We start from the raw sequence: 12,858 nt of genomic DNA on the forward strand, positions 1-12,858 counted from the left end.
GTAAGCTGTCAGTGTGATTTTACTGTACACCGCACTGAATTACCGGCTTTTCTCTCTAACAGCGCTGCGTATTTCTCGCAAGTCACACTGCTTGTCCGTGTGTAATCCGTATTTTTCACGCTTCCATAGACTTTCATTGGCGTATTTCTTGCGCAGTACGGTGACAAACGCAGCATGCTGCGATTTTGTACGGCCGTAGAAAGCCGTATAATACTGATCAGTAAAATACGGCAAATAGGAGCAGGGGCATAGAGAATAATTGTGCCGTATTTTTTGCGAGTTTTACGGACGTAGATTCTGCGCTCTTACGTCCGTAAAACTCGCAAGTGTGAAGCCGGCCTAAGGAGTCTGAAAGTATGTGAGAGTTAATGGCGTGTGGATTTCTTAATGAGTGGTAGGTAGGAGTGTGCTGGGGTGGGGGAGGGATTGTGAGCGTGAAGGAGAGAATGTTGTGGTCAGAGAGGGGAAGCGGTGAGTTATCTTTGTAAGAGATTCAGCAGAGCTGGGCGAAGACCAGGTCAAGGGTGTTACGTCTTTGTGTGTTTCAGAGGTTGAGAGCTGTGGGAGGCCGAGAGAAGTGGTCAGTAATAGAAGCTGGGATGCAGATGTGGGAGTGGGGCTGTTTATGATGATGTTGAAGTCTCCCAGGAAAAGGGTTGGGAGTTCTAAGGACATGAAGTGTGGCAGCCAGGCTGAGAAGTGGTCAATGAACTGGCTGGGCGAGCCTGGGGGCTGATAAATGACTGCTACTCTGAGGGAGAGAGGATGGAAGAGCCTGATGGTGTGGACCTCAAAAAAAAGGGAATGAGAGTAATGGAACTAGGGGGATGACCTGGAAGGTGCATTGTGGGGACAGGAGTATGCCAAACACCACCACCAGGTCTGTTTGTGGGTCTGGGGGAATGGGGGAATTGTAGGCCACCATGGGAAATGGCAGCAGGGGAGACAGTGTCAGAATCCTGAGTCCAGGTTTCAGTGAGGGCCAACAGATTCAGAGAGTTGTTCAGAAAGTAATTGTTCAGAAAAGGAAGTTTGTTACATAAAGACCGTGGATTCCAGAGGCACAATTAAAAGAAGGATATGAAGGAGTGCAAGTAATATTAATAACATTAGCATGGTTTTGATAAGAGGTAGGATAGGGGTTGAGGTAGGGGATGGTGGACCAGGGTTGGGGGAGATATCCCCCGAAATCAGAAGGAGTAGGAGGATAAAGAGCAAGTAGGTATTGGAATTGCATGAAGTTTTTTTGTGCAATGTGTTTGGGCAAGGTTGGCTAAGGTTTTTCAGGAAGGTGAAAAGTGCACGGGAGCAGTACATGGAAGAGGGAAGTATACAGGGGCTGATGTGTATGAGTCATGGTGGAGGGGGATGGGGCAGTCAATGTGTATGGCAAGGGAACACAGGAGGATAGAAATAAAGCATATGGATAAAGGGAATGCAAAGTGTGGATTACCTGACTCCAGCCCTGACTAACTGCCTTTTGATTGATGCTTGATAAGTGAAAGCAGTCAGAGGGGAGCGCAGAGGAATTGACCCAGGGAAGGGGAGATGAAAGGAAGTTGTCGAGCACCACCGCAGCTCCAGCTGAATACCTCCAAAGGAGGATAAGAATGTGTGCCAAACAGAAATCAGTCCCAGGAGCGCTGAAGGAAACTCAGACAACATATGTCGTTTGCCACAACGCGTTTCAATGGTAAACACCGTCTTCTTCAGGTAGAGTTTCAAACTCCCACCTGAAGAAGACGGTGTTTACCGTTGAAACGCGTTGTGGCAAACGACATATGTTGCCTGAGTTTCCTTCAGCGCTCCTGGGACTGATTTCTGTTTGTCACACATTTTGATTGATGCTTATCTTCTAGGATGCTTTGCTTCAGGGATGCTTGCGTGCACCCCCAAATGCGTGCTCCCCTTAGGATGATTCTAAATTTTTTGACCTCAATCCAGGCTCAGGAGAGATGGATTGTAGGAACTGGTTGGGGATAATTTGGCAGCTGGGCCAGCACACCAGGGGGTGGTTAGATGATCAAAGACATTGGGCCTGGCTTCATCTATTTGCTATAGCACCTTCCACCAGATAACATCTAGACTGATCCCTGTCATGGATATGCAACAGTGAGTATTAAGTACAATGCAGCAAATGAATAGCTACACTCCAGCTACAGTCTGCTCAAACTTTATGATAGATCAACAAAGTGGACCATGTCTTTTTATTTTAAAACTCTGTATCTTGGATAACTAATCCTAGGCAAGCAAGTTCCAAAACATACATACAGTCATGTCCAAAAGTGTTGACACCCTTGAAGTTGTTCCAGAAAATTAAGCATTTCTCCCTGAAAATTATTGCACTTACACGTTTTGTTATACACATGTTTATTTCCTATATGTGTGTATAGACAACATAAAAAAACTGAGAAGAAAAGGAAAATAGAACATCATTTCACACAAAGCCCCAAAAAATGGCTGGCCAAAATTGTTTGCACCCTAAACTTAATATTTGGTTGCACACCCTTTGCAATAAATAACTGCAATTACTCGCTTTCTATAACCATCTACACTCTTACATGTCTCAAATGGAATTTTGGACCACTCTTTTTTTGCAAACTGCTGCAAGTCTCTCATACAGTATTTGAAGGGCGATTTCTCCCAGCAGAAATTTTAAGATCTCTCTAGAGGTGTTCAATGGGATTTAGATCCAGAATAATTGCTTCCAAACTCTCCAGCGCTTTGTTTCCATCATTACTGGGTGCTTCTTAAAGTATGTTTCGGGTCATTGTCCTCCTGAAAAACCAATGACCTAGGACGCAAACCCAGCTTTTGGACACTGGGCACTGCATTGAAACCCCAAATCCTTTGGTAATCTTCAGATTTCATGATGCCTTGTACACAGGCAAGGCACCCAGTGCCAGAGGCAGCCAAAAAAACCACAAAGCATCTTTGAACATCCACCATATTTGACTGTAGGTTATGTGTTCTTTTTTGAAGGTGTCATTCTGTTTTTGATAAAGAGTAGAAAGATGTGCTTTAATAAAAAGCTCTATCTTAAATTCAAGGGTCCACAAGATGCTTTCCCAGAAGGATGTTGGCTCACTCACATACATTTCGTCAAACTGAAGTCTAGCTTTTTAATGTCTCTGTGTTGGGTCCTCCTTGGTCTCCTGCCAAAGCGTTTTATTTCATTCAAATATTGACTGTTAGTTTGCACTGTTACTGATGCACCCTGAGCCTGCAGGACAGCTTTAATTTCTTTGGATCTTGAATATTTCTGCTTATGCCCCATATAAGAACCACAGTAGTAACACCTTCCGGGATAACGAAGAATTTTTCAATATAAAAATATATAATATTACATTAAAAGTACCCTGTGTACTAAAAAGCAAGTGAGTAAATCATTACTCATAAAGTGAGGAAAACCAACACCATGGGGAACCATAAAAATCCCAGGCAAGAGTAATAATTAAAATGCCTTTATTAATACAAGCAGCAATAGCAATAGAAATAATACATTAAGAGCGTGCACACAGCATAGCAACAATAGTAATAATTATACCTGACTTAAAATCAAAGAGTATGATAGAACCAAAGGTGACTCTTTAGACCCCAATGTAATACCTCCTGCTAGAACAACAGTTCCATTTATGATTTCTAATAATAAGGGACTAAAAAAATGTGTGGATAATGAAAAAAGCACAATTTTGGCTTTATAATTATTACTATTGTTGCTATGTTGTGTGCACACTTTTAATGTATTATTTCTATTGCTATTGCTGCTTGTATTAATAAATGCATTTTAATTATTACTCTTGCCTGGGATTTTTATGGTTTCCCGTGGTGTTGGTTTTCCTCTTATGCACCATATAAACTATCCTTCACTGCAACATTTCATCAAATTTTCTTTGCCGTCAAAGTCCAGGCAGATTAGCTACAATTCCATGGGTTGTGAACGTCATGATTATGCTGTGCAACGTGGACAAAGGAACATTAAGATCTCTGGAGATGGACTTGTAACCTTGACATTGTTTTTATTATTCCACAATTTTGGTTCTCAAATCTTCAGACAGTTCTCCTCTCCTCTTTCTGCTCTCCAAGCTTAGTGTGGCACATACAGGCACGCAATGCAACCATCGAGTTAACGTTTCACTTTTTATCAGGTTTCAGGATTTTCATATTGCCCACACCTACTACTTGCTGAAGTTGAGTTTTAATGAGCATCCCATGCTTGAAACAAAGTTGTTTACCCACAAATTTGGAAAGGTGCCAACAAATTTTTGTGGCCAATTTTGAGGGTTTTGTGTGAAATGATGTCTAATTTGCCTTTTTTTCTCAGATTTTTTTTGTTTTTCCATTACATGCAAAGGAAAAAAAGTGTATAACAAAATGTGCAATTGCAATTATCATTTTCTGAGAAAAATACTTAATTTTCTCAAACAATTTCGAGGGTGCCAAAACTTTTGACTGTATCTGGAATATCACAGCCAGTGACTGATGGACATACGAGTATGTTCAGATCTTAACTACTGTCATCATATATTATGCATGTTCGCTTTTTCCATTAAAAAGATCTTTCTAGAAAACCATTCTTCAATACAATTTTGGGTGGCTACTTTTAGTTTTCAGTGCATTAGTTATTAAAGCCCCAGCACAGGGATAGAGACAAGGGCCATGCAGTATTGCAACTTGCATTCAAAGGAGTTTTTGTTTTCAGGAGAATAAAAATATTCACCATTGATTTCAATAGAAGTAGTGAAGCTTTTCATATTTTAATCCACTGAATTTGCCAAATTTAGCCATGGAATCAGGAATCAAAAGTATTCCAAATTGTCCTGAAAATGTATATATGACTGAAGTTTCCAATTTCCCTCCCTTTTAATGAAATCTGCATAATTTTCCATTCCTCATACACTAATCTTCTTATCTGCTGAATCGTCCCATAATATCTGTATGTTTTTTTTCAGTGTTTTATGGCTTTCTATCCTTCTCTTTTTGGCTAAGCCAAAAGATGTGATGTCCTCTCACTATCCAGATTCACCACAAAATGGCTGCAGCTTTTCCTGCTTCATATGATGTAATTTCTGAAAGGCATTTTAGGAAAGCCTGTTCAGTCATACCTGAGATCATGTGATTCTTTTCCGGCTGGATCAATCTTCTGCAATGTGCAAAATAATGGTAACCATTATTTATTCAATATGTTCGAATTTGCTTGGTTCAGCAAATTCCTTAAAATTAAGCAGAAAAATATTTAGAATTGAGAGTCCTCAGTGGTTGATACTTTTTAATGGCTAACTGAAAAGATGGTAACAAATTGCAAGCTTTCGAGACTACTCAGCTCCCTTCATCAGGCATAGACATAGAAGGGACCTGAGTAGTCTCGAAAGCTTGCAATTTGTTACCATCATTTCAGTTAGCCATTAAAAGGTATCAACCACTGAGGACTCTCAATTCTAAATATTTTTCTATCTACTGGCTAACACGGTACCAAGATATATATCTTTCCTATATAAAAATTGAACACCAATTTGATTACAAATAAATTAATTCACACACCTCTGAATAATGAGAGCACCTACTAATTCCTGAATACTATTCAAGATGCACTAAAGTTTATGCCTATTTGATGCTTATGTTGGGCAAATTAATTTTATTTTTTCCGCCACTGAGTAACTCACAGCGGAGAACCAGTTTCTTGCATAACCCATGACTTGAGTTGCATTTATTTTAAAAGAAATCACAATACCTGTTGCAATATTTTTGGTTACAATGGTGATAAAGTTGTCACGGTCACTTCGTGAATGTTCATGCACAAATCCAATAACATGGGATAACTCATGTTGTATGATGCCTCTTAGCATGCAGGTATCCACTGATAAAGACACTTGTTGAGGACCTCCAAGTTTTCCAATGTAGGATGCACAACTGGAGGAGTTAAAGAGAAATGTTGAATTAACCAGTAAAACTATGAAGTTAACTGTCAAGCTTAAACCCTTCACGACCTAAGATGTATAGGTACGTCATAGGCGGTGTCCATCCCTTGTGTCAAATCAGCTGTCATGTGCCGGGAAAGGTGCGGGCTCGGGGCTGGAGATCGCATCTTTCCTGGCACATGACAGCTGATTTTAACAACTATCATGTACCCCTAACAGACGCAGGTGGAATCACCAACCACACGCTGCCGTTAACATGTTATATGACACTGTCAATCACTGACAGCAGCATTTAACACAAGTGAAAGCAAACACTGCAATCGGTGCCCCTGTCACATGATTGTAGGGCGCCCATGGGTTGGCATGACAGCCGGGGGTCTGTAGAAGACCCTTGTGCTTGTCATTGCAGATAATGATGTCTGCTACACATAGCACAAGCGATCTGATGATCGCAGATTCAAGTCTCATAAGGCACTATTGAAGCCAGTAAAATGTTGAAAAAAAACTAAAAAAACATATAAAAGTTCAAAACACCCCTTTTAAAAAAATATTAAAAAATGCAAATTTTTGGTATTGCTGCATAAATGCCTGATCTATCAAAATATAAAGTAAATGAATCTGTTAGGTAAACGACATAACGAGAAAAAATCAAAACGCCAGAATTAAGTTTTCTTGCAGCCTCAGCATTGCTATAAAATGCAGTAACAGGCAAATTAAATATCGTATTTACCCCAAAATGGCTTCAGTAAAAACTACAGCTCAGCGAATAAAAAATAAACCCTCGTCAAGCCCAGGATCCTGAAAAATTAAGACACCTAAAGTCTTGGAAATGGCACCATATATTTTTCCTTACAAATTTTGGATTTTTTCACCACTTAAATAAAAAAAATATATATATGTTTAGTAGCTCCAAACTCATAATGACCTCGAGAATCATAATGATAGGTCAGTTTTAGCATTTGTGGAGCATGGTAAAAAAAAACAAAATAAAAAAACAACTGTGGAATTGCACTCTTTTCCTGTTGTCCAGTACACTATATAGGAAAATCAATGGTGGTATTCAAAAGTACAACTCATCCTGCAAAAAAACAAGCCACCACACAGCCTTGGAGGAAAACTAAAAAAAAGTTATGACTCTGGGGAGCAAAAAATGAAAATGGAAAAACGGAAAATTTGTGAAGCGGTTAAGAGTCCCTGTCCAAATCACCATTCACAGTAACATCCACATCTACTGTATATGCATTCACATATTCACTATTCTCAACAATTAGGGCATAGATAGACATCAGGATTTATATTTACACGTGGTCTTCTTCAGAACAGTACACTTGATGATGAACTTGGCACCTTTTAGGCTTTAAGTTTGCACCCTACAATAACAATGGTTGTCCCACCTTTTGTATTAATTAGACAGACCTTAGCAAGACATTAAAAGGACCTTTCACCAAATGTTTCATGTTGAGTTGGTCACATGATATAATAGTGCTGCAGAGATAAATAATGTTTTTTGTTTTGTATTTTTTACTTCACCTTTCCATTGCAGAAATATTAGAACTCAAATTATTTGGTACCTAATGAGTTAACTTTTGTAAAGTCAAAGTGGGTGTTATTAAATCGTTTTCACTAGAGGCTTGTATTTCTTTTCCCTCTATGATTTGTGATCTGATAATACCTACTTGAACTTTAAAAAAAATTAATCTATTATGTGCCAATACTTTGATACTATCTCTGCAATGAAGAGGTGAACTTAAAAATGAAAAAAAAAACATATTATTCTACTCTGCAGACAATTTTTCATCTTGTGTCCAGTTTTACAAGAAAACTTGGTGAAAAACTTTTATAAAGTATAGTCACCCCTGTGGCTAATGATCGGATGGATAAGTTGTATGCCAGAAATGGAAGGTCAGAGACGGGCAGAGACTCAGGATGCAGCAGGTCAGAAATTGCGGAAAAAAGGCTGGTGAAGAGATGTTTTTTTTACACCATGTTAGGGCCTGTCTTGGAAGATAAGGAGTGGATAAACCCTTTAGCACAATTAAATAAATGGGTATAAGCAAGATGCCAAATGATCTTCCACTGGGTGCATGCCTTGATACAAGTGGACAACACCGAGTTTATTCTTAATTATGCCAGACGTATTATTCAGCAGGTCAAGAGACATCAGTCATTGTTCACATAAGCCTGAACATTGACTCTTGTTGTAGTTGAATTGATATTTGTTGATTTGCTGGATGGCTGCTGATGGTCTACTATCCTTAAGGGACAAAGGCTCAGGTTATTTGAACAATCAATGTTTGTTAATTTGGTGAATGCTTGCTGGCACCTATTGTATCAGTCCATGCACCTTGTTGTTCTGCAAACATTGAAGGACAAAATATGCAGGCTATAGAACACTTGAACAACGAGAAATGTACTCCTCCCCACTTTCCTCAAACCTGTGTATAATGGCCTGAAGGACAGTTATGTATATAAAAGGGATTTCTCTCTTTCTACAGAGAGACTATAGAGAACATCAGCCAAGACACAATGGCTCTAACCGGAGGAATACAGATTTGGTTTACTGACCATCACTGAACCCTCAAAGATATTTGGAAAACCCAGGTTTGGACAATCAGGCCACCTGGCCACATAACTAAATGGACTCTGTCAGATTCTTAAGCTTGCCTCTACTTCCTCTCTGCAGGTTCCCACCAAAAACAGGGTGCTACTAGTTGGGATAGTTGGCCCGGGAAGCACCAAAGTCGCACATATTCTATTTTCCAATGAACCAGTGGAAGGATGAGTCTCTGTCATTTGCATTATCTTATGTACTTGCTGAGACTTTATTATATGTTGTTGACTGTTGGTGATCCAATAAATTATTACCATAGTGTGTTACCCTTACCCTGTGTTGCCTGAGTAGTTTTCTGCCAAAGTGAAAGGAGGGCGGGCATTCAGTGGGATCAACCATGGTCCATGCAATCTTTCTAAAGACAGCCAGGCCAGCGAACGAGACCATCCACTGACCCTCATGCCTCCATAACAACCTTATTTGAAGGTCACTTTTGAGCCAATTACGTACTACTAACATCCATTTTTTAAGGGGTGTTTCACAAATAACCTATTAATTATTTCTCCTGTATGTGTTAAAAACATTTTACAATGTAAATAAAAGTGTTAATTCTGTATAGCTGGAGGGTGAGCACTGAAAACAATTTTCTTTGAGGAATCTGAGGTCTTAACATAGGTAGCAATGATAAAGAATAGAGTTTGAGTATTCAAAAATAGTGAAATAGTGTTAAATGTAAAATCTTACCCGCTTGAAGACAAAATGCTAACATAATCTGCTTCTGTTGTTCTTGGAATGAAGCGAACACAGGTCAGAGTTTCAAATTCCTGCATTGCTGTTTTAAACAACTGTATTTGTTGAGCGTCTGTATTGAAAAATTATCAAAAATAGTCTGTAACAGTAGAACAACAAAGTGTGAAGAATGCAGAAAACTATCGCTACATGGTGACTACTTGGAAGTGCAAAGGGACAACATACTTATAGATACGTCCAATCATTAGGACCCGAGCAAACTGGCAGAATGGAAGACTTAAGGTACCGTCACACTTAGCGATGCTGCAGCGATACCGACAACGATCCGGATCGCTGCAGCGTCGCTGTTTGGTCGCTGGAGAGCTGTCACACAGACCGCTCTCCAGCGACCAACGATGCCGGTAACCAGGGTAAACATCGGGTTACTAAGCGCAGGGCCGCGCTTAGTAACCCGATGTTTACCCTGGTTACCATCGTTAAAGTAAAAAAAACAACCACTAGATACTTACCTGCATCAAAGCCAGGACATGTCAGCTGTTTTGAATTGCGATCTGCCAGTGCCTTTTAACAGAGTTTTAACTCAAACTCTGACATTGGCATTTAACAAGAACTTCCGGGCATCCGGACGGAAATGGGTGCCACAGTGACCCCCGTCACATGATCTGGGGTCATTAGTGCATCGGCATGACAACCAGAGGTCTCCTTGAGACCTCTATGGTTTTTGATGCCGGATTCCTGTGAGCGCCACCCGGTGGTCGGCGCGCATAGCAATGCTGTATTTCTTCTACATAGAGGCGATATGAGCATCGCCTCTATGTAGCAGAGCCAATCAAGTTGTTTCAGCTTCTAGCCTCCCATGGAGGCTATTGAAGCATGGCAAAAGTAAAAAAAAATGTTTTTAAAAATATGAAAAAAAAAAAAAAAAAAGTTCAAATCACGCCCTCTTTCACCCTATTCAAAATAAAAAAATTCAAACCTACACATATTTGGTATCGCCGCATTCAGAATTGCCTGATCTATCAATAAAGAAAGGATTAACCTGATCGCTCAATGCCGTAGGTCAGTTTTAGCATTTAGTGAACCTAGCAAAAAAGTCAAAGTAAGGGATTACACTTTTTTTGCACTTTCACCGAATTTGGAATTATTTTCCTGTTTTCTAGTACACAACATGGTAAAACCAATGGTGTTGTTCAAAAGTACAACTCGTCCCACAAAAAATAGACCTCACATGGTTATATTGACGGAAAAATAAAAAAGTTATGGCTCTGGCAAAGAGGGGAGCAAAAAACGAAAACGCAAAACCGAAAAAAGCTCCAGGGTTAAGGGGTTAAAGGAGCAGCGAGTGCATTTTGCTAAATGCTCTCAACCTGTTGCTGAGAGGCATTTAGCATATGTGTACACCTGCAAGATGACTTCCGGCCAATAGCTGTGAGGCATCTTGTATAATAGACTCCTTTTCCTCTAGGGAGTCGCCAAACAATGTGTAGTGTAGAGTAATTAGTAAGTAAGGTGTGCTACTAGTGAGTTGTGAGATATCCTGGTCCCAATGCGGCCAGTGCCCTGAACCTGTATCATTGGTCTAGGTGTGACTAGTCTTGTATCCTTAGTCCCCTGGTCCTGGTTTTACCAGTCCTGTATCTGAAGTCCTCTGGTCCAGGTGTGGCCAGTACTGTATGCAAAGTCCCCTGGTCCCGATATGGCCAGTCCTGTATCCATAGTCCCCAGGTCCTGGAGCAGACAGTGCATAGACTTTGTCCCCTGGTCCCAGACTGACCAGTGCCTGAACCTCGTCCCCAACTCGGTGTGCGGTCAAACCCTGATCCTTTCTCCTAGACCAGAGTGTCTGAACTATGCCCGAATCTGTGTCAGCAACCTTTCTGCAGAGGCGCCAGAACATACTAGTCTGATCTAGCCCTATTCAATGTTCGTGTACATTACCCCTGGAATTAGCAGCTACAGAAATTAATTCCATGGAGAAATAAAAGTTTGTGCAATTATTTTGACTTGAGATAAAATTCAATTTACAAATGGCAGAAAAAAAGAAAAATACTTACTGTAGATAGATGAGAGAACATAAGGCACATTGACAGTTCCAAGAGAAGACTTAGGCCATAAGCACGAAGAGCAAGAAATGGCAGTTCGGCCCTTTGGTAGGAGGATGTCACCTTCATGCAATAAAAGGTTGCTGCCTAAAAGTATCAAAAATAGAAGATTAAAACAATTTCACCCCAAGTCATAACATTCAAAACCAATATGGCTTTCTTAATTATTGTATTTATTATTTGGTTTGTTGCATGTTATTCCATCGGAAAAAAAAGCTGTCCCCAGCCAGCCAACTTTCTGATTATTGGGATTAATGCACTCCTGCTTGATTGACAGTTTAGTCAAAAGCTAGCCTGAACTGCATGCACTCCAATGCTGATATATGACGCATAGCTCTGTAATATCAGAAATGCTGGGAGACTGAGGCGAGCCATGATCGAAAGTGTGATATGGATCTCCCGGCAAGCCTCAGAGCATATACAAATAAATTAAGGAAGGAGTGATATTAAAGAGAACAAAGATGAATTGTAACTAAGAATCACAATTTTTCTTGTTTTTACAAGTACTTAGTAATTTTACCCATCTAAGAAGGTAGGAATATTCCTTTTAATTTACCAGATTTATTGTTAAAATCTCTGTGACTGATACCTAAAAATTGCATAGGTAAAAATTAGTGATAAGCAAGCATGCTCGCCACTACTCGGTACTCGCAGGAGCATCTCACTGCTCGAGATGCTCGGAGCTCGCCGAGTATTTCCGGGGTTGCTTGGCCAGAGCTCAGGTTCCAGATCTGCATGTTTAGCGATCTTTAGAGAGCTAATGAACATTCAGGGATTGTCTGCCACACACTGTAATGCCGCAGCCATCTTGGTAGTGGCATTACAGTGATTGGCTGGCCACACAGCATTATCAGGTCTATATCAACCTGGCACTACCATGCTCGTCACAGTCTGCTCAGGAATCAGGCAGTGTAGGAAGAGTTGCTGCTGAGCTAGGGAGAGATTTGCTTGGTTCTAACTTAGTGTGGGTATACCATATAATATACACATATCCATCTCAACTAACAGTCCTTCTGAGGACTAACAAGCTGCATACATATCAGTGCTAGGCAGGCAGGCAGTGTACAGTCATGGACAAAATATTTAAGAATGACACCAAAATTATATTTTCACATGATCTGCTGCCCTCTGGTTTTTATTAGTGTTTGTCTGATGTTTATATCACATACAGAAATATAATTGCAATCATATTATGAGTACCAATAGGTTATATTGACAGTTAGAATGAGTTAATGCAGCAAGTCAATATTTGCAGTGTTGACCCTTCTTCTTCAAGACCTCTGCAATTCTCCCTGGCATGCTCTCAATCAACTTCTGGAGCAAATCCTGACTGATAGCAGTCCACTCTTGCATAATCAATGCTTGCATTTTGCCAGAATTTGTTGGTTTTTGTTTGTACATACCATAATAAGTGTAAGAAAATGGGGAAAACTATACAGAAAACACCAACCACCGCATAGGCAAAATAAGAGTTTTTCACTGTCAGAAAACTCAAAATTAGTAAATTCCTATAGTAGGTATATGTCACTATGGATAA

The 12,858-nt window shown here is 40.0% G+C and overlaps 1 protein-coding gene across 1 annotated transcript in view; it reads right to left on the reverse strand.

Moving 5' to 3' along the window:
* LOC138637822 (embryonic protein UVS.2-like) overlaps window positions 1-12,858 on the reverse strand; it is a 94,993-nt gene that overhangs the window by 43,485 nt on the left and 38,650 nt on the right. The window contains exons 5-7 of the mRNA XM_069726752.1: window positions 11,274-11,408; window positions 9,214-9,331; window positions 5,732-5,910 (exon numbers count right to left, since the gene is read on the reverse strand). Coding sequence (XP_069582853.1) covers window positions 5,732-5,910; window positions 9,214-9,331; window positions 11,274-11,408 — 432 coding nt within the window. The remainder of the gene's footprint in view (window positions 1-5,731; window positions 5,911-9,213; window positions 9,332-11,273; window positions 11,409-12,858) is intronic.

This window comes from Ranitomeya imitator, chromosome 1 (genome assembly GCF_032444005.1).
Source record: "Ranitomeya imitator isolate aRanImi1 chromosome 1, aRanImi1.pri, whole genome shotgun sequence".
Lineage (NCBI taxonomy): Eukaryota > Metazoa > Chordata > Amphibia > Anura > Dendrobatidae > Ranitomeya > Ranitomeya imitator.